At 38.0% G+C, this 23,488-nt stretch overlaps 1 protein-coding gene and 1 pseudogene across 1 annotated transcript; one reads left to right on the top strand and one right to left on the bottom strand.

The window, feature by feature from the left end:
* Ctdsp2-ps (CTD (carboxy-terminal domain, RNA polymerase II, polypeptide A) small phosphatase 2, pseudogene) lies at window positions 5,498-7,384 on the top strand (annotated as a pseudogene).
* On the bottom strand, window positions 11,512-22,863 carry Vmn2r85 (vomeronasal 2, receptor 85). Its single transcript, NM_001102602.1, has 6 exons — window positions 22,658-22,863; window positions 19,631-19,913; window positions 18,425-19,228; window positions 15,918-16,142; window positions 14,672-14,795; window positions 11,512-12,422 (listed from the first exon to the last, which is right to left on the bottom strand). The coding sequence occupies exons 1-6, from the start codon at window positions 22,861-22,863 to the stop codon at window positions 11,512-11,514; spliced, it is 2,553 nt and encodes an 850-aa protein (NP_001096072.1).
* Between the last annotated feature and the right edge of the window lie 625 nt (window positions 22,864-23,488).

A 23,488-nucleotide genomic window follows, 5' to 3' on the forward strand; every position in this document is an offset into this window, starting at 1 on the left:
ACACACACACACACACACACACACTCCCCCACCCAACCACTCCCCCACCAACCCACTCCCACTTCTTGGCCCTGGCGTTCCCCTGTACTGAGGCAGATAAAGTTTGCACCACCAATGGGCCTCTCTTTCCACTGATGGCCAACTAGGCCATCTTCTGATACATGTGCAGCTAGAGACATGAGCTCTGGGGGGTACTGAGTAGTTCATATTGTTGTTCCACCTATAGGGTTGCAGATCCCTTTGGCTCCTTGGTTACTTTCTCTAGCTCCTCCATTGGGGGCCCAGTGATCCATCCAAAAGCTGACTGTGAGCATCCACTTCTGTGTTTGCTAGGCCCTGGCATAGTCTCACAATAGACAGCCATATCTGGGTCCTTTCAGCAAAATCTTGCTAGTGTATGCAATGGTGTCAGCATTTGAAGGCTGATTATGGGATGGATCCCTGGATATGGCAGTCTCTAGATGATCCATTCTTTCGTCTCAGCTCCAAACTGTGTCTCTGTAACTCCTTCCATGGGTGTTTTGTTCCCAATTCTAAGAAGGGGCAAAGTGTCCACACTTTGGTCTTCGTTCTTCTTGGGTTTCATGTGTTTATCAAATTGTATCTTATATCTTGGGTATCCTAAGTTTCTGGGCTAATATCCACTTATCAGCAAGTACATATTGTGTGAGTTCTTTTGTGATTGGGTTACCTCACTCAGGATGATGCCCTCCAGGTCCATCCATTTGCCTAGGAATTTCATAAATTCATTCTTTTTAATAGCTGAGTAGTACTCCATTGTGTAAATGTACCACACTTTCTGTATCCATTCCTCTGTTGAGGGGCATCTGGGTTCTTTCCAGCTTCTGGCTATTATAAATAAGGCTGCTATGAACATAGTGGAGCATGTGTCTTTCTTACTAGTTGGAACATCTTCAGGATATATTCCCAGGAGAGGTATTGCGGGATCCTCCAGTAGTGCTATGTCCAAGTTTCTGAGGAGCTGCCAGACTGATTTCCAGAGTACAAGCTTGCAATCCCACCAACAATGGAGGAGTGTTCCTCTTTCTCCACATCCTCACCAGCATCTGCTGTCACCTGAATTCTTGATCTTAGTCATTCTGACTGGTGTGAGGTGGAATCTCAGGGTTGTTTTGATTTGCATTTCCCTGATGGTTAAGGATGTTGAACATTTTTTCAGGTGTTTCTCTGCCATTCGGTATTCCTCAGGTGAGAATTCTTTGTTTAGCTCTGAGCCCCATTTTTTAATGGGGTTATTTGATTTTCTGGAATCCACCTTCTTGAGTTCTATTTGTGTCTGTAGAATTAACTTCACAGGTTTCCTTTGTTCCCTTAATAGCAGTCCTTTCTATAAGCATTTCACCTCTTCCAATTTTAAACATGTTCTCACCAAAGATACTAAATCACTGCCTGGTTATCAGTATCTCAGACATATTCATAGACACATTTAATTTAATTCATGGGCAAGAACTATTAGACTTGATTGATTAAAAAAAAGAAGAAGAAGAACTTGAAAGTCACTGAAGTACTTGATAAAGTACTCAGAAAATGAAAGAGCATTTCCCAGTTTTTTAAATTCAAACATGTGTGCTTGCTAGATTTGTTTGTTGTTTGTTTCCTTTCAACATATGATAGAGTTGGAGTGGATCCAGAAAATATTCAGGAAAGAGCGTGAATATGATTCAAATATACTATGTGAAACGCTCAAGGAATTAATAAACTTGATATGAAAAAACAAAGTGTACAACCTCATGGAAGCTAAACAATATACCACAACATAATAATCACATGAAAGATGCAAACAAGAAGAAAACTTTACAAAATAAAATGGAATGTCAAAACAGAACTTACCAAAATGTATTGGACACAGTGAACATAATTAAGTGAGAAATGTTTACAAAAGAAACTACCTACTGTGCATGAGAGACAGAGAGAGCAAGAGCAAGAGCGAGAGTGAGAGAGAGAGAAAGTGAGAGAAAGAGAGAGAGAAATATTTTATGTGACTGTTTCATGGTTCTCTTTGAGTTCTTGGGAAAGAAAAATCAAAAGACAAGAACATACAACAACAAATAAAATTAAATGAAAATATATAACCAAATTCAAGTATGAAATTATTGAAATGAAAATAAAATAAAACAAGCAATTCTTTCTTTGAAAAGATTAATAAGTTTAAGGCATCTCCTCCCAAACAGAGAGTAGATGCAAATCAATAAAATATGTTTGCAAAGAAAAACATTAAAATAGACACAAGAAATTGAAAGTCTTATGGTTTATAACTTTAATAATCTGAAGTACACTAAATTGGAAATGTATAAGAAATAAGAGGGTATATGTGTCTGTGTGTCTGTGAGTGTGTGTCTGTGTGTGTGTCTGTGTACATGTGTGTTTTAATCAACTCATGTTAACATTAAGAAAATGATTTACAGCCTTATAACAGACAATGAAATGAAAATTATTTTTAAAAAACCTACTCTAAAACAAAACAAATAATCAACATAACAGCACTGAGCCAGAAATATTTATCATAGAGTCCCAGCAGATCTTCAAAGTAGAATTAACACTAGTACTCAGAAAATAAAAGAACATTTCCCAGTTTTTTAAATTCAAACATGTGTGCTTGCTAGATTTGTTTTGTTGTTTGTTTCCTTTCAACATATGATAGAGTAATCTGAAAGAATTTAATTGTGAAAATGTTTGCATAATATTCAGCTATAAGGAATTTTCTTCCTTTTGTCTAATTCTTAATGCCTATCCTTATATCCATAAATAAGCATAGTCCTGTTTACTCACACTATGGATTATGTGTAATAGACTTGTAGCATTGCAGAAAATCTCAATTTCTTAACATGTAAGGATGACTACCTGAGGTTATCCAACCCTGTGTGATATATACACAACATGGCCCCTCCACCCACAGCTCAGGGAACATAATGTAAAAGGACTAGAAGATGGTGAAATCTGGAGGACTAAGGTGCCTGATGAGAAACAGTGTCTTCTCTATAATTGTGGAGCTGCACCTGTAATCATATAGCAATTAGGTCACTTAAGTAAGACCTACAAATTGTATTATCATTTGGCATGCCATAGGGAGGGAGAAATTTTCATGTATTCACACACCTAAGTGGAGAACTACAAACATTCAACTGATGTTGAGAGATGGAAATTCAGTCTTCCATGTTATCTGACACACTCATGTATCCTTGGCATCAGGAATTCCTGTGTTTCACATACATCTATGAGACTGACCATTTATATGAATACACATTAATAAATCCATCAATCAATCCACAAATCAATCAATTATTAAAAAATGACTTTTACAAATGTTCTGAACATTATGATTTGAGCCACTCTTTTCTCCATTATAGTTCTGTCAGTACTACATACTTTAAGCTACCATAAAAGAAGTACTTAGAAGAAATATAATTCTATTTTTGGGTTTGTTAGATGATATCTAGTTGGATTATAAGACCATATGACAAAAATGAGGATAAATTTAGGCTGTGTGTTCCTAGATTTTTCCTGGTATTTATTACCTTATACTTCTTTTAAATGAATACAAATATTTTCAAAGATTCCTTACTCAGGGCTGGACACATGATTTGTTTGGTTTTTATTTTTCATTCATTCATTAATTAATGTATATGTATGTATGTATGCATGTATTCATTTTACATCCCATTCACTGCCCCACTCTTGGACATCTCCTCTCATATATTTGATCTCTCATTATTCCCACTTATATTATGAGAGGATGGAGTACCCTCTGGGTTTCCTACCAGACTGGAACATCAAAATTCTGCAGGCTACACATATCCTCTCCAACGAAGACAAACAAGGCAGCCCAGCCTGTTGATGATTCAAGCATTGCATCATTAGGAAGGTTAAGAATCACTGCTTTAAGTTATTTAACAACAGATAGGTATATCTACCAACAGCCAAATACAGCTGCATCACAGCTACTGCATCTATAGTTCAGGGAATGTCATTGTGGACGTGGTGAAAGAATACCAGGACACCTACTGTAAAGCATTCTTGCCTAGAAAATGATAGGATAAAAAAAAATCCTGTAATATCAATTTATTTGTGAATATGAAAGGGAACAAATTTTATGGGCTTATGAGTCACCATCCCACACAACAAGCAAAGGACTGCCAACAACTAAGGACAGCTGGGAGAAGAATAGTAACTTCTACAAATTTGGAGTGTCATTAATTGGTTGTAGAATGCAGCATGTTCATCCTTGAAACCAAAAACACCAACAAGTGTGAGGAGCGGGTGTGGCAGCAGTCCCAAAGGCGCCAGGGACTGCAGCTAAGTCGTATGATTTGCACCTGACTTCCTCATATAAGCCACAAACATCTTGAGAGCTGCGCAGGTGTACCAGGTGAATCCATTTTGATGGAGATATGCCCCTCTGCCCTGATTAGCTGATGCTGCGTGCCTGGTGAAGTGGCGTGGCCTGCTGTGCGTGGATGGGAACTGAGAGTATAAAAGAGTGAGAGGCCCAGGGTTCGGGGGAGATATAAACAAGGAAGATATAAACAAGGAAGATATAAACAAGGGAAATATAAACAAGGGAGATATAAACAAGAAGAAACAGGACTGAATAAACGTGTGCAGAAGGATCCTGTTGCAGCGTCGTTCTTCCTGGCCAGTTGGGCGCGCGCAACAAACAAGTAATTCTCATTTTACAGCAGTGGTTCTTCATCTTTCTAATGCTGTGAATATTTAATACAATTCCTGTGTTGTGAAGATTCCCACGAATAAGTGTTCGGTTCCTACTTCAAAAATGTGTTTTTGCCACTGAAGCACTTGCCCAACTTGGGATCCATCCCATGTACAGTCACCAAACCCTGACACTATTTCTGATGTCATGTTGTGTTTTCAGACAGGAGTCTAACATGGCTGTCTTCTGAGAGGCTCTACTAGCAGCTGTCTAAGACAGATGAAGACACTTGTAGCCAACTATTGGACTGAGGACACAGACAACTATGAAAGAGTTACAGGAAGGATAGAAGGAGATGAAGCTGATGGAAACCCCATAGGAAGAACTATAGTATCAACTAACCCAGACCACTCAAAGCTACCAAAGTCTTATCCACCAACCAAAGAGCATACATGAGATGCTTTTTGTCCCCCAGCACATATATAGCAGAGGACTTCCTATTCTAGCCTCTGTTAGATTAGATGCACCATATCCTGTAGAGACTTGATGACCCAGGCAAAAGCAATGCTGGGGAGAGTGATGTTGTGTGTATGGGCAAGGGTTGGGATGAGTTGGGGAATACATACTCAAAGGCAAAGTGTAAGGGGGATGGGGTGAAGAATTCTGAGAAAGGGGCCAGGAAGGAAGGCAACATTTGGAATTTAAATAAATAAAATACTTTAAATGAAAACAGTTCACTCTGGGGTCATACCCCACAGGTTGACAATTGGTATTTACAGCTTCTTGCCAAAATCTTCAATCTAATTTGACATTATAGAAGAGGATTATAAACTGAGGAGCCCGGAGCTGCCACCGGGGGATCGGGGCTGGGGGCACCGGGGAAGCCGCCGCCTGGCCCGCCCGCCCTCTGTGCAGGCCGCCTCCCTTCCCGGCCCGGGGAGGAAACGCGAGGGGGATGTGAACAGCTGCGGGAGTCGGAGTCTCGGGAGCCGGAGCCCGACGGGCCCCCGCCCAGGCCCCCCAGCCCAGCCCGCCCGCGCGTCTTCCCGCCCAGCCAGCCCGGGCCCGCGGGATTGTTAGATGGAACACGGCTCCATCATCACCCAGGCGCGGAGGGAAGACGCCCTGGTGCTCACCAAGCAAGGCCTAGTCTCCAAGTCCTCGCCTAAGAAGCCCCGTGGCCGCAGCATCTTCAAGGCCCTCTTGTGCTGTTTCCACACACAGCATGTTGTCCAGTCCAGCTCTTCCACTGAGCTCACACACAAGGAGGAGGCCAACACCATCGCCAAGTCCGATCTGCTCCAGTGTCTCCAGTACCAGTTTTATCAGATCCCTGGGACCTGCCTGCTCCCCGAGGTGACAGAGCAAGATCAAGGCAGGATCTGCGTGGTCATTGACCTGGATGAGACCCTTGTGCACAGTTCCTTTAAGCCGATCAACAATGCTGACTTCATAGTGCCTGTAGAGATTGAGGGGACCACGCACCAGGTGTATGTGCTCAAGAGGCCTTACGTCGGATGAGTTCCTGAGACGGATGGGGGAGCTCTTCGAATGTGTTCTCTTCACTGCCAGCTTGGCCAAGTATGCTGACCCTGTGACTGATCTCCTGGACCGGTGCGGGGTGTTCCGGGCCCGCCTGTTCCGAGAGGCTTGTGTGTTCCACCAGGGCTGCTATGTCAAGGACCTCAGCCGCCTGGGAAGGGACCTGAGGAAAACTGTCATCCTGGACAACTCCCCTGCATCTTACATCTTCCACCCAGAAAATGCAGTGCCTGTGCAGTCCTGGTTTGATGACATGGCAGATACAGAGTTGCTGAACCTGATTCCAGTCTTCGAGGAGCTAAGTGGAACTGATGATGTCTACACCAGCCTTGGGCAGCTGCGGGCCCCTTAGCCTTCCTGCTCCAAGAAACGGCCATCCCAACAGGGGACTCTGCTACACTGTGCCTTTGTGGTCAGCCTCACTGACAGGGTCTGCAAGTAGCCAGGGCGTGTGGGACAAAAGCAGGTCACACGCAGAGCAGGAAATCAGACCAAGACCCAGAGCTCTCTGCACCCCGTGCTCAGTTCCCAGGTGGTTGTGTGGGTGTGTGTGCGTGCATGTGCCCGTCCGGTAAACTATGGTCCTGGGTGCCCAGTTGTGCAGTAGGGGGAGAAGCTGAAAGATAAGGACTCAACCCAAGTCATTTGTCTTCTTTCCTGCTATGCTGTGAGCTACTGAGCTTTACAGCCATGAAAACTATTGTAGGCTCCCTCGCCAAACCATGGCTTTCCCTCAGCATCAAGACCTGTGCCAAGGAGAAGGGAGAGGCCGGAGGCTGCTTTGGATGCCCAGACACACATCTTTCAGAAAACACAGAAACCTAGCCAGCAGCTGCAGACATGTTTGGGAATATGAGAGCATGTTCGCAGACCCACCAGGTTCTGTGTCCTATGGGCTACACCTGGCTCCAGCAAGAATGCCTGCCATGGGCACTTCTCTGTACCCGGGCTCCAGTGCCAGGCCAGCCTCTCACTCCCAAGCCATAGTCCTACTCCCATGGGAAAGGAGGTCTTCTCTCTGCCCTGGAGGAGGACATATAGCTGATTTCTGTTCTTTTAACTCTTAAAAATCTCTTTCTAAACTTGGAGTGGTTTATATTCGCCCGAGCTCCAGTCCTGGGCCTGAGGTTTGTGTGGGAAGCGCTGGGGTACAAAGAAAATGCAAATGTTCAAAAAAAAAAAAAGAAGAGGATTAAGAATGCAGAGATATGAAACTAAGGAGAAAGATAGAAAGAAAAAAGACTATAAGTTAGAGTTTTTTAAAGGGAACCTGTGGTATGTTTGTTTTAATTCCAGTGTCCTTGAATGAGAGAACAAATTTTCTAATAGTTCCAGAAAATTCTAGAAGCCACCAAGCTTTCTAGTCTAATGCTCACCATTAAAAAAAAAAAAAAAAGAAGAAGAGAAAAGAAAAGAAACTTTCAAAGCTGAGAGACCTTTGTTTTTACTTGTGAGATGTTCACCAATGTTGGTCATCAGTTCACTGTGTAGCAAACACTGCCTTTGATGAACTTATAGGCCTCCCATACGTTTTCTTCTTACAGTGATTACATGCATTTGGCAACAACTCCACCCAGCTTCCTGAAGAAGACCTATGTGGTTGTGGCTGCTGCTGTTTTTCTTGTTAAGTGGCTAATATGTGGGATTGTTTGTTTATATCAAGAAGTACATATGAGAACTGTATAACTTCATGTCATAATCCCTAGGAATTCTTGGGTAGGAGAATTGAATATTCAAGACTAGTAGGAGTTCTTGAATCTGAGCCTAAAAGGGGATAGAAGAATTTTTCTTAGGAGAAAAAAAGTAAAACTGCGAATTTTCTCAAAGTATTTTTGTTGTTGTTTGCTTGTTTTGTTTTTCCCATTTAATATCAATCATGTATGTGTTGTAGAGAGATGCATGTCCATGAGTGCACGAGGATAGAAGAGGGCAATGAAAACGAAATAATTGGATTCAGAAGTAGTTGTGAGCCTGGTAACCAAATTCCCCATAATTTCCAAACTATCTCTCTAGCCCCAAGCACAAAACATTCGAACTATTTCTATTCCTATTAAAGCTAAAGATGCTAACAAATACCACATGAGATCTAGGATTACAGAGCCTGACTTTGTCTTCATTTTCTGAAAGTCAGAAAATTTCTTCTTATCTCTGCCTTTCAATTGAGCAAACTAATGTCATGTACCATCATGTCTGGCTTGATTATGAGGTTGTTATAAAAAAATAATTACTAAAGAAAACACTTCAATCATACTGTTTTGTGCCTAAGATTCACTCCTTGATTTGTATTGAATTAGGCAAAAAGTTACAGCTTGATTTCTCTTGCTGTGCTAAAACACTAACAAAAACAACATAGGGAATTTTAAGATTCCTTTGGCTTCCTGGATATAGTCTGGCATAGAGAAAACCTAGGCAGGAAGTGAAGGAGACCATGGAGGAATGCAAATTGCTAGCTTGTCCAGCATGATTTTCTAAACTGCCCAGGGCTGACAGGCTAAGGTTAGCACCACCCACATTGGGATGGGTTCTGCTACACTGATCAGTAATCAAGGAAACAGCCTAAAGTCATGTTTTCATTCCCTCCTCTGAAATGACTCTAATTTGTATCAAGGTGATAAAAAATAACCAGCACAATATTTTGCATATGTCTTACCAAATGAACCTGGGGGGGGGGGTGTATATGATGTGCAATTCACAAAGAAGAAATCAAAAGTAAAACATTAAATTAAATGGAAAAATAACTTTGATGAAAAAGACATCTGGGGAAGAAATTTGTGGATACATCTTAACAAATAAGCAAGGGATTTGGAAAAACTTGTGCCCCATGTAAAAGTTCATCAAAAGTTGACCTTTGCTGAGGATGTGATCTGTAACAAGTACAATTCTCCAAAAAGGTATTCAACACAGAATTCCACCAGACCAACACACTTACCTCATTGCCAGGGAAGTGTGACAGCAGGCAGAAAATGGAGATTACATGTCTTATATCTCGAGTGTAGTGATCCTTTAATATATCTCCTGGTACTACCAAGTCTTTGATTAAAGATATTTTTGTCTTCTTTCCTCAATTTCTTTTTCCAGTGATGTAAAACAAATATAGAGTACATTAATGATAATCATATTTTAATTTCATGTTAACAAAAGAATGTTCCTTGACAGAAATTGCCATGTATTCTAAATTTATAATGTGTTTGCAGTTGTTCATGTCTCCTTGTTAATACTAGGACACTTGATCATGTGCAGATCTTATGAATGCTGAGAAATCTCTTGGAGGTCATATGATTGTCAGTTCTTTTGTGTCTTAATGATACTGTTTTGTTCAAGTCACCCAATACCTCTGCCACTTATACTTTTTGGCATACTTTCCCACACAGATTGCTGAACCCTGAGTGCTGTTTTTGTTCAATATAAACCAGTAATAAGAAGATAGTCCTAAAGACAAACCTTACTTATGTCATCAAATATGGACAATTTATGCTGGTTCCCAACTAGAAGCTTTAACTCTAATGACTAGAATTCAAGTTGCTAGAAATTACACTGCATGCTACCAGAGGAAATGGTAAAGGGAATTATGATGACTGTAACCTCTTGCAAAATATTTCCTCATCCAAGTTACACAGAAATATGAAGAAGATGGTGGGAAAGATCTTGAAAGTCAAAGTTTGAGGAAGTTGGCTGGGAATACAAATTTTCTAGAAAGCAAATGTGTAAACCAAAAAAATCTTATGAACATGGCTCAAAAATACAATTGGAGGTAGGACTGCTATGCTATGCATGCTAGTATGGAAGGAAAAATGGTCACAAAGCTTCTAGCCTACACAGTCATTTACAGGGAACCGTAAATATGGGAATGGGACAGGATGTCATTGCAAGAAAATGGAACAAAGATTAGCCATGTAGTAACAATTAATGAGCCATCAGAACATAAATGTATGCAGTTTTACATGGTCTCTACAGTTTATATTTCAAAATGTGTGTGTGTGTGTATATGTATGTATATATATATATATATATACACACAAATACATATATGCACTCAATAATAATTAATCATATAAGCATCATGTGCATTTTAGAAGTTCAGAGTTACAAATGGTATGTTGGAATCAGGAAATATAAAGAAAAAAACAATTAAAATACACTCTCAAAAATAAGCTACCAAAAAGCAGTTAAAAAAAAACCAACAAACAGTAGTCTGAGAAAAAAAAATCACACTGTCCTACAACTGATATTCAGAAATAGTAATGTGTGTTTTTATGTGTCTTTGTGTAATATTAAACTGAATAATCTATAGTTACTATATAAATTTAACAAATTTATAAAGAGATCCTTCATCTAGAGTGATATATGTTCACAAACTTCACTGACCTAAATGTGATGTAGGTTTTTGTACTACATTATTTTCACTACCGATTTTCCTCAGTGAATGAAACATCCACATCTCATAATGAAATGGTGTGTTTTCACATAAAGTTCAAGAGCCTTATAAGGCACAATCTGAACCCCATACTCTTTTTCATATACTCTTATATTCTTAGTACTATGTTATATGATGTTATGAATGTCTTCATAGAACATGGTATATCTTTCCGATATCCCAGGCCTCTGTTTGGCCTTCAACATTATGCAGTACTGTAGCTAAGCCCAATAAGATAATAACATTCAATCTTGTTATTCTTTTCAAATCAAGAAATTGATTGAAACTAATCTATGATATTTCAAATACCAACCATTGCAATTTACCAACTTGCTGATGTTTTAGTTTTTGTTGCTATAACAAAACACCATGGTCAAAAGGAATATATGGGATAGTGTTATTTCTCTATGTACATTCATCACAGTTAACTGAAAGAAGCCAAGACAAGAACATGGATGTAGGAACTCTGTCAAAGTCCATGAAAAAAATGCTGATTACTGGCTTTATGTTCATCCTATCTACAATCTTTTTTCATATACCTCATTGAAAAACTTGCTTAGTGGTGCTACTGTCTACAGTCAGTAGGGTCAGAATATATTAATCATTAATTAAGTACATGGCTTACAGACAAAACCACAGGTGAAAATTATGTGAGCCATTCCTCAATTGAGATTCCTGGATATCAATACTTCAGGTTTGTGTACTTATGAATAAAACCATTTTCCACCAAACTTTGGTACTTAGTATAACAATGGACAGTGCTGTCCTGTTTGTAAGTTCAAATTTGTATATTACTAAAAAGTTTTATATGATTAGGTACTTCTTTTGTTAGGACAAAGAAAAAGATATGTTGACTATCATCTAACATTTTCATAGTATGAAAGTTTCAATAATGCAATTTACCTTTGTACTTCTGTATAAAATGTGAGTCTGGTCTAACTAAAATAACATAACACTTTGGGACAAAGATACACCCTAGCAACCCTGCACTAGAAGCCAAGATGGAAAAGACCTCCACAACCACCATGACCTTCCCCCTGGTGCTGTGGTAGACAGGAAGGAAGGTGATCCAGACACTGCAGAACACCAGCATGCTGAAAGTTAGGAACTTGGCTTCATTGAATCTGTCAGGAAGGTTCCTAGCCAGGAAAGCCACAGTGAAGCTCCCCAGAGCCAAGGAACCCAAGTATCCCAGGACAACATGGAAGGAAAGGACAGAGCCTGTGTTGCAAAAAATGACAGTCTTCCCATGTTCAGATTGTATATCTCTTTCAATAAAGGGAGGAGATGTTAACAACCAGATTCCACAGAGAACAAGTTGGATTAGGGTACAAATGGGAATGACCAACTTAGGTGCCCCTGTCATCATCATCATCCCTCTCATCCTTCTTCCTGGAGTAGTGAGCTTGAAAGCCATGACCACAGTTATTGTTTTGGCCAACACTGTAGAAACAGCCACAGTGAAAAATAGTCCAAATGTGGTCTGCTGCAGGATGCAGGTGACCTGGTTGGGATGTCCAATGAAGAGCAATGAGCAGAGAAAGCAGAAGACTAGAGAAATCAGCAGAATGTAGCTGAGAATGCAGTTATTGGCCTTCACAATGGGAGTATCCTTGTACTTCACAAAAGTGACTAGTACTAGAATTGTGATGGCTGTGAAGGACAGTGCCATGCAGCCCAGAGCCATCCCCAATGGATCTTCATAAGCCAGAAATGACACAGCTCTTTGGAGGCAGTGAGTTTGCTCTATGTTGGCATATTTATCGTCTGGACACCTCACACACTGTTCCATATCTGCTGGCAAATGTCAATAAACCCTTATAAGATATTATAATTACATAGTTAATAATTGGGGACTTGTATTATTCAGAGGATATATCAATAAATAATTTGGTTTTGAGCATCTGTTCCATTCCTTATTGCTGTAGGAACCACTAACTTAAGATTGTTCTCTATTAACCTATGCATTGTGAGGGAACAGATCACCATCATAGGAAATGGAACATTAAAAAAAAATTATTTACTAACCAAAAAATATAGTGAATAGTAATATGCATGATATCAGATTCTTTAATTCCTCAAACCATAAATTCACTATTCACAGACAAGGGTAGTGTAGCAGACATTGTTATTGATGTCAGTTGATGAAATGCATTATGTACTTTGTTTGCTTTGTTGGTTGTGCCCCTTTGTCTCTATCTACACATAGGAACCAGAACATACAAATCCTCATGCAAATAAAGGCATTGTTTGCATTTTTGGAGCTGTATTCCTCATAGACATATCCATGTACCTCTCATTCTGGTACAATTTCTTTTTTCACAGGAACACATTCCAAGTTACATGGCACAAAGGTAATGGATGTTTAACATAGACCCTCTCAGTTCCTTGTCTGCATAGAATGGGTCTTTAGTTGCAGGTGGACAAGGATTCGGCGAATGAATGACAGACAGACTCAACACAAGAGGTTGTGTAGAATCTGAATATAATATTTCAAGTTGAGATCATACTTTTTATACAGAAGAGCAACAAGAAACCAGGCGAGATACATCCTTGGAGTTACAGTGACCCAATAAAAAAGGAATGTATACATATGTATACATCAAAAGAAGGTGGGGACCAGGCGCCCTGGTGTTTACCTCTAAGAAGGGAGCCAGGTGTAATGCTAGTCTATTGTTAAACCCACCACCAGGGGTTCTTAGTAAATGCCTGATTATGCTGTTTCTTTGGGCCTAGTATAGAAACCTGTCTCAGGAGGATTCCCTAACTCTTTCATGGTGAACCCACCTATTCACTAGGCTACTGTGTATTCCCTTGTCTGGGTAAGACTGGCTATTGTCCCAAGTAAACACTGCAGACCAGCCCTGAGCTATTCTGGCTCCGTTCTTTGTAATGCCTAATTAGTTTCACATTCTCTAAGAGAAGTAAATTTGAATGTTACTGAATAGATAACCTTCTTACTGAATTCCTACTGAATTCCAAGTTTGTCGGCTGCAAGGATTTTCTGGGACATTGGAACACTGGTAAAGGCTTAGCTATGTCAGAATTCAATCTTAAAAGGCACTTATAATAAAATAATACTAAAAGAGAGCACGTGGAACCATACACCAGACTAACGTGGGGATAGGGTGTGAGTATATGGGTTATGAGAACACCAAGGTTCCAGGAGGTGAGTTTCTCTGAAATTCTTTGCCTCATGAGTGCTCTCAGGCTTATCGGCCTGCCAAGCAAACTTCACTGGAGTGTGTGTAGCAGATGTTCAAATTCATCCCTCTTTCCTTAGCTAGGAAGTGATTGATGAGAAGCACTATCACAACTCTTGTTGCATTCTGGAAATCTTCACTCTTGTCCTAATGCTTTAAAAGTAAATTCTTAATTCATTAAGCCATATAAGCTCTCTCTCTCTCTCTCTCTCTCTATATATATATATATATATATATATATATATATATATATATATATATATGTGGTTTTTTGAGACAGTGTTTCTCTGTGCAGTCCTAGAACTCACTCTGTAGACCAGGCTGGCCTTGAACTCAGAACTCCACCTGCCTCTGCCTCTCAAGTGGTAGGATTACAGGCATGCACCACCACTGCAGGGCCTTTAAAATATATTTCATTAAACAACAACTGTTACTCTGAGCATCTGGTCTTTGTCAGGGACTAAGCTGGGTGATGGAGGGAAAGATTATGGACTGATCAGGTGGTCAAGTTTCTTTGTACAATGAATCAAAGAAAAATAACCATATGCATAGATTATGCCTAAAATATTACTTTTAAAAATTGTTAAGCATGGATGTCCCCTGAAACATTTTCTATATAATATAAAATCAGTAACCATCATGTTGTGAGAGAAATGCCTTGTTTGAGGAAGATATTGCAAGTAATTTGCTGGGTCCAAAAGAAGTTGACATTATTTAACTAATTAAGCTCTGACACATGGAGACTTTAGGCCCTCAGTTTGCATCTAGGCCATATCATATTTCTAGTTTGGAAAGAGAAAGTACTCAAATTCAGCATTTTTTCTTTTGTATGCAAGCATGTACCTGTTTCATTGGAAACCTCATTTTCTGGGCACTGAACACAATCAAAGCAGCAGTCTGCTGTTTCTTTCTGATGAATTTTCCTGAATCCAGCAGTACATGTCACACTGCACATTGAGGAGGGTACCTGAGGCAATGCATAAATATTATATAATATGTGTGTGAATATGTTTGTGTAGTTCATGTATACATCTTATGAATAATGAACCATAGATTGATATATGGGACATTAACAGATATGGCTATACATAGTGCTCTGATAACCAGTAAAACTTAAAAATTTCAGCCACATTATTGTTTTTATTACCCTGAAATGCACTGAATGTCACACAATATTTACTACATCCTGTAATATTATATATGTAACATTGAGGTTGAGGCAATTTAAATTTTTTCCTTAATAAACTGATTAATCCTAAAGGAATATTTATGTGGCAACAGTGTTTCTCTCATGATATGTAACTTTAGAAAAGTGAACTGAGTTGTATGGAAGAAGAAGGTAGGGTAAGTCAAGGAAGAGGTTTTTTTTATGAATATGACCAAAATATGTTATATAATACTCTCATAAAATTAATGAAGTTTTCCTAAGTGTAAAAGAAAACCTTGAACTTCCATCCCTTCCCCTATTTCCCGTGATTCTATGAGGGAGCCCCACTCCTACCCACTCCTGCCTCACCACCCTAGCATTCCTCTATGTTGGGACATCAAGCCTTCAGAGGACCAAGGGACTCCCCTCCCACTGATGCCAGATAAGGCACTCATCCACAAAAGAGGGGAAACCAGGAAGTGGAATAATGATGGAAATATAAATAAATAAATAAATAAACAAACAAAATTTATAAATTAAACAAGTGAAAACCTTGAATCTGGAGAAAGATTTATGTTAATGAATACATGCTATTTTTAATTAGGCTATAAATATGTTCACACAATCAGAAAATTCCATGCTTTATATGTAGTTAAAAATTTTAATTATATGTACATGTATGTTTTACTATAAATTTAATAAATATATTCCTGTATTGTGGGTGAATAGGCATGTGGGTGCTATTGTACATGGAATTCAGAGGCCTTTGATGCATTTATGACCAGATTTCATGAAGTTGAGAGTTATCAAATTTTGCTGATTGTAACGTTTGTGGATGGTCTTTTGCAAGAGTAGCAATTAGTCATAACCACAATGCTCGTACTTCAGTGCCTGATATTTTAAATTTTAGATCTCCTGAAAAAAAAAATGTGGTATACCCACTGATGTTCCTCCTGTGGCCCATTCCAAATCTTCAGATATATGAAGTTGTTGACTCTGTGGGAAACAAGGAAAATAGCTTCCTATTTTCACTTTTAATCCAAGGCCTTGTGGAAAATTCCAAATGATGAAAATGTCATACTCTGCACACTGATATTCCCTATGATTCATATCCACCAGTTCTCCAACAGGATTAGTAAATACTCTAGTTTTCAGCAAGGGAGCCAACTAAAAGAGATGCATGCATACATATGCATATCAATAAAGGGAATGCAAAATTGAGAATTTCCACCAATTTCCTAATGACTTTCAGAAAAGAAAGCTGTATTAAAATAATCCCATGTAGTAAAATACAGTATACTTCATTGATAATTGCAAATTTATATACTTCATATTAATGTTTGATGATAAAATGTGCTAGAAAAAATGATTACCAGATATCAAGTAACATGGTGTATGTGTGTGTGTGTGTGTGTGTGTGTGTGTGTGTGTGTGAAAAAGTTTGTCAAAAATACTTTTTGATAAATGAAGCCATGTATGTGGGAATGAAGGGGAAGTCTGAATGTCTGGAAATTGTGAAAATATGAAATATTTCTGGGTCTTTCATGTACATACAGTATACACATAAAATGCATGAACTCAATAAAATGTGCAGCCTTAATCATTAATTTTTGTAAATTGTTAAATTAAATGAATATTAAACACAGCACATGTATCAAGCTTTGAGAAATTTTTCTTTAGAAAGGTATTCTAGTCTATTCATCACTTAAGGATTTTATGATAAAACTCTTGGACACTATTTTAAATTTTGAACTCTTTTGGTGAAATGTTGAGACATCTTTTCAAAATACTCACTGATATTCATAAAAATGTATTGTCTCCTATTACATGTTATCTTTGGCATGATAGTCATCCATGTAAAAGATTCATTAGGCAGTTTTGCAGTGTGCAAATCGTTCAACTGGGAGAATAATCTCTAACAAATGTACAATTTTTTCTTTGGGTCCATTTAAAAGATCACATTGAAGGCAAGAGACACTGTCAATAACACAAAAAGGCCACCAGCAGATTGGGAAAGGATCTTTACCAATCCTAAATCAGATAGGGGACTAATAATAATCCAACATATATATATATATATATATATATATATATATATATATATATAAACTCAAGAATATGGACTGCAGAAAAACAAATAACCCCATTAAAAATGGGGTACAGAACTAAACAAAAAATTCTCAAGTGAGAAATACCGAATGGCTGAGAAGCACCTGAAAAAAATGTTCAACATCCTTAATCATCAGGGAAATGCAAATCAAAACAACTATGAGATTGCACCTCACACCAGTCAGAATGGCTAAGATCAAAAAATCAGGTGACAACAGATGCTGGCGAGGATGTGGAGAAAGAGGGACACTCCTCCATTGTTGGTGGGATTGCAAGCAGGTGCTACCACTCGGGAAATCTAGTACTACAAGAAGATCCAGCAATACTACTCCTGGGTATATATCCAGAAGATGTTCCAACTGGTAATAATAACACATGCTCCACTATTTTCCTAGCAGCCTTATTTATAATAGCCAGAAGCTGGAAAGAACCCAGATGTCCCTCAATAGAGGAATGGATACAGAAAATGTGATACATTTACTCAATGGAGTACTACTCAACAATTCAAAAGAATTAATTTATGAAATTCTTAGGCAAGTAGATGCATCTGCAGGATATCATCCCGAGTGAGGTAACCCAATCACAAAAGTACACACGTGGTATTCACTCACTGATGAGCGGATGTTAGCCTAGAAGCTTAGAATATACAATATACAATTTGCAAAACACATGAAACTCATGAAGAAGGATGACCAAAGCGTGAATACTTCATTCCTCCTTAGAAAAGGGAACAAAATACCAATGGAAGGAGTTACAGAGACAAAGTTTGGAGCTAAGACAGAAGGAAAGACCACCCAGAGACTGCCCCACCCGGGGATCCATCCCATATACAGCTAACAAACCTAGACACTATTGCATATGCCAGAAAGATTTTGCTGACAGGAACCTGACATAGCTCTCTCCTGTGAGTCTATGCCAATGCCTGGCCAATACAGAAGTGATTGCTCACAGTCATCTACTGGATAAAGCGCAGAGACCTTAATGAAGAAGCAAGAGAAAATACCCAAGGAGCTAAAGGGGTCTGCAACCCTATAAGAGGAACAATCATATGAACTAACCAGTACGCCCCACAGCTATGTCTCTACTTGCATATGTAGTAGAGGATGTCCTGATTGGCCATTGATGGGAGGAGAGGCCCTTGGTATTGTGAAGATCATATGCCCCAGTACAGGGGAATGCCAGGGCCAAGAAGCCAGAGAGGGTGGATTGCAGTGCAGGGCAGGGAGAGGGTTTTGGAGGCTTTGAGGATAGCATTTGAAATGTAAATGAAGAAAATATCTAATAAAACATAAAAGATCACATTGATATATCTAATCATAATGAAATGTAAGAAACTTTACCTGCTGACATTCTGTGTACTTTCCTTTGTCTTCCACCATTTTTTGAGACTCTACTTGTTGAAGAATGTGTTCATGGTAAGTGTGGGCCACAGCATAAACAGCATTATACAAATTGTAACCTTCATCACTCAGGGCCATATCATAGTTGTGCAGTGCTGTCAATTCTAATGGGTTTTTGCATGTGAAATGATCCATTTTAATGCTGTTCTTAGAGACTGAACAATTAAGATAATTCCACCTCAGTATTGACTCAGAAATGCTTATTGGGTATTTGGAAGTGTTCATTGTTTGCATAAAATTCTTAAATTTAGCAATCCAACCTTTGTGGTGTGCAAAAGTGACAGTACCATGGAAGAGATCAAGGCTGAAATCTTTTTTATTTGTGATAACATCCCATTGTGAGGTTGTGATCCAGATCCTCTGAGCACCTAAATATACCCATCTTCTAAAGCTAATTTCTAGTGTAGAGTTCATTTCACCATAAATGATAACAACCTTTGCTGAAGATGTCATAATTTGTTTATCATACATATTACCCCTTGTCATGTATATCTTCATGGTTTCTGGGATCACATTCACAAAAGCTAAACAAATACCATGCCTTTGGCTTTCTTCTCTTAAATCTGAATGAAGCTGAACACCCTGGTCATCATCTGAGATGACCAGTCCTATCCAAGTCCATCTAAAGTGAAGCATCAAGGAGACCATGCCATGGGACAAATGTGTGTCCTTGGTGGCTATCTGATGGACATTGGGAAAACGGTCATGGTCACTCAGGTTAGGATTAAATGGTCCAAAGAAAACCTAAAGGATGTAGAAGAGAGGATGAAACATCCACATAAGAAATATGATTATTAAAATGTTTGGAATTATATATACAATTAATGCCACTCACCTTTCAGAACTCCTATTAAGGATAGTAAGATTATACTATAAATATCATGTATTATTTCTATTAGATTCTAGACTATTCCTGAGAAGTCTGAATTTCCTAGAACACAATATTGTCTATTTACACAGTACATCTATGATATGATTATTTAATTATTTTCTATATATATAATGTGTGTGTGTGTGCGTGTGTGTGTGTGTGTGTGTGTGTGTGTGTGGCAGCACACTCATAAATTCATGCTGTCCAACTTTTCTTGTAGTCACCTGTAAATGGAATTTAATGTTGTTAACTCATTCAGTGTCACATAATCTTACCTTTGGTGCCCAAGTATCAATTGCCAGTTTTAAGGATGCTTTCCATGATGGTCCTGTAAGGCCTATGGCACATGAATCATCTGCTTCACAGACATAATTAACATAATTCAGAGTGTCATTTACTAGCATATATTTTAAATCCAGAATTCCCAATGAATCTTGACATTTATCAGCCATGACAGAGAATACCAAAGATGTGTTTGGTAAAAGATCAGGATTCTTGTTGATCTCATCAGTAGCAAAAAACATTACCAGAACAAACTCGTATTCTCTTGCTGGCATTCTAAAACAAGACATAGTGATGATTAAGGAAGATGTTTGAAATATAAAAGTTCATTGCAGTAAAGTTTGTAGTATGAGACATGCTAAATTTCTGTCCAAATGTCTTTAAACTAGCCTCATATATTAGAGATCGTTAGAGCAGAATACAATTCAAGAGTTTATAGACATGCGGCACTACTATATAATAAATTTTGTATTCATGAAAATCAATAAACTTTATTTTATCTCTCAATGTCATCCTTGAACTAGATTACAGTCCTTTTGAGTATGAATGCTATAAAATAACCTTGGAGTTGTAATTCCACAGATACATGGAAAAGCATGACTTATACCATATATGAAATACGTAACAAATTCTCCTTAATTTTTTTGTTATTTAAATGCAATTTATGCATCAAACATCTTAATGATATTAAATATTTTCAGAATCAAATAATACATCTAAATTTTGTTCAACTTTTATATTCTTATCGTTTTGTACCTTTAAATATCATTAATGTGTATTTAATAATGTCCATTACTGAGGATCTTATGTTTAGTGTTAAGTACTAAATTGATTCACTCCATACAAAATAATCTTTGGAAATTAAGATTAGTAAAACAGCACAAAATTTTAAAAAGGTGAATCGTTAAGAAATATATTCAAAAGCCCTTATATGATACTATCTGACATAATGTGAGAGTTTTTAAAACACATTATATAACTGTGTACGTTTTGGAACACTGAGTTTACGTAAAAAAGATTATCAATGTTTCTGGGAGAGAAATTATTTTATAGGTAAGAATATTTTACATATTTCCAAATAACAAAAACTCTGGAAGCTAAAAGTTTTAAAAATGCTAATTTCATTCACAGTAAGAAGATTATGAATAATATTTCCATGATATTTGTAGAATATGCTTTTAATAGTTTCAACTGTTAATACCATCAAACAGCATAATAATCTTTTTTCATATTTTTATTAGATTTTTCTTCATTTACATTTCAAATGTTATTCCAAAAGTCCCCTATACCCTCCACCTGCCCTGCTCCCCAACCCACCCACTCCTGCTTCCTGACCCTGGAATTCTCCTGTACTGGGGCATATGATCTTTGCAAGACCAAGGGCTTCTTCTCCCATTGATGGCCAACTAGGCCATTCTCTGCTACATATGCAACTTAGACATAGTTCTGATAGGGTACTGGTTAGTTCATATTGTTGATATAGGAGTATAGAGTTGCCGAACCCTTTAGCTCCTTGGTTACTTTCTCTAGCTCCTTCTTTAGGGGCCCTGTGTTCCATCCAATAGATGACTGTGAGCATCCACTTATGTATTTGCCAGGCACTGGCATAGCCTCACAGGAGATAGCTATATCAGGGTCCTGTCAGCAAAATCTTTCTGAAATATGCAATAATGACTGGGTTTGAGGGTTGTATATGGGATGGATCCACGGGTGGGGCTGTCTCTGGATGGTCCTTTCTTCTGTCTCAGCTCCAAACTTTGGCTCAGTAACTCCTTCCATGGGTAATTTGTTCCCCATTCTAAGAAGGACTGAAGTATCCACATTTTGGTCTTCTTTCTTCTTGAGGTTCATGTATTTTGCAAATTGTCTCTTGGGTAGTCTAAGTTTCAGGGTATAATTTTAAATTAATAATGTTACCTTTTAGTGTGTTTTTACTCTGTCAATTTTGTTAAAACTTATCAGATTTCTTTTTCTTTTTCTTCTTTTGTTTTGTTTTGTTTTCTTTTGTTTTTGTTTTTCAAGACAGGGTTTCTCTGTATAGCCCTGGCTGTCCTGGAACTCACTTTGTAGTCCAGGCTGGCCTCAAACTCAGCAATCCGCCTGTCTCTGCCTCCCGGGTGCTGGGATTAAAGGCATGTGCTACCACACCCGGCATCAGATTTCTTTTAACACATCTGTCTTCCTAATTCTTTAAGATCCTTTAAATGATATCTGAGCAAAGAGATCTTCTCTCTATATGAAATGTATTCATCTGACAGGAACGAATGGCAGATCATGTTACTATTAGCTATTATATCTCATCAGGAGTAAAAACACCAAATATGCTCTAATGCTGAAATTTGCATTTTTCAATTAAGTGTTGGGCACTAAGTTTTTCTTCTAATCCAGAATGGTGTATGACACAGTTCATATATTTATAATTTTAAAACTTCTTATGGCTTATAAAATTGTCACCAATGAGAATTTCCACTACTTTTCCAATGAGGTGTGGGAAAATGCAGAATACATCAGAAATAAAATTCCTACACACCTAACACAGAAAAGTAATAATGTGAAGCAACCATCACTATCAAAGTATACAGTGTTCTCTGACTACCAATTGAAAAATGTACTCTTTTAATCCCTAAGACATGAAAATTAAATAAGAGATGGAATGAGAGGGAGAGGCAGAAAAGCATAAGAAACATTAGTTTATGAAAAAAGAAGTCCCAGGCATATTGGTTAGCCTAAGCTTAACAATTTCAACACTACTTCATTCGTAAACTGCATCCACAAATGATAACACTTCACAGAATCCAGACTGTCTCATTGTCCAGCATTGTGAACTGGAGAACAATGTATTAAAACTAAACTAAACTGTGAACATTTGAAAGTATTAAAATAGAGATTGATGTAATAATTAATTTTCAGTAGTTCCTAAAGTTGCAGGGGGTGAAACAGGACAGAACACACAGTTTGTGTACATGGCTAAATATTTCTAATTATTGACATTGACAAAGGAAATAAAATTAATGACTTACCTAAAATCCAATCTTACATTATAAAAATCATCTTTCATAAGTTTCTTCATGGTCCAAAGGAAATAACCACACTCACTTTGCAAATTTTCATCATTATATTCACTACTTTTTATCCTCCAAAAGCAAATGGGTTCTGTCAAACAGCACAAGATGAGAGAAAACTTCAGAAACAAAAATGACATAGTTAAAGAACACATTTTCTTCATGTGTGCTAAAATCTAAGATGGAGCAATTGTAAAATATGTTTCTTATGGAGACAAATATCACACACATATTTATAACTGTTTGTTTTAAGGATAATGTTGTCTGGAGATCCACTTAATTATATTCAACAGTTCCTTTCCATTTATCCTATGCCATGTTCCCTGGATACATACAGAAAATTCTGGCCTCAAGCTCTACATCTGAGGTCTGAAAACTTTTGATCAACACATTTCTGAAAACATATTTTGGACATCATGGTTTCCATACTCAGGTGGCATGATTTCATTCATGTACATTGCATAAATCCCAAGGACAATCTTCTCCTGGACACCTTGGAACAGACCAAGTGTCAACAGCCATATGTATGAAAACAATGGATTTACTCAGAACTTCCATGATAAGACAAGAGTTGAGAAGGTCGCAAATGTTACATATCATTCAAACTTTGAATTTAATCAGGGAACATTATGTCTTCCATTGTCTAGTGTAGGGAAGGGAAGTCTCACATTAAACATGGAGAGAGGGTTGAACTTTCTCTCTGTTGTCCATATATTATTGTATGACAGTCATGTTTACAAAATCTTCTCAAACTTCCTGTTATTCCTGTCATTTTGAGAATATGTCATC

The sequence above is a fragment of the Mus musculus genome, chromosome 10 (assembly GCF_000001635.26).
Source record: "Mus musculus strain C57BL/6J chromosome 10, GRCm38.p6 C57BL/6J".
NCBI lineage: Eukaryota > Metazoa > Chordata > Mammalia > Rodentia > Muridae > Mus > Mus musculus.

Excerpts from the sequence above, each read along its gene's own strand:
- Vmn2r85 (NM_001102602.1), bottom strand. The coding sequence starts at position 22,863 with ATGAAGAAAATGTGTTCTTTAACTATGTCATTTTTGTTTCTGAAGTTT. Across the intron at positions 16,143-18,424 it reads AGTACACAGAATGTCAGCAG|TTGGCTCCCTTGCTGAAAAC; the intron begins GTAAAGTTTCTT and ends CATCTCTTTTAG. Across the intron at positions 12,423-14,671 it reads TGAGGTTTCCAATGAAACAG|CAGATATGGAACAGTGTGTG; the intron begins GTACATGCTTGC and ends GACATTTGCCAG.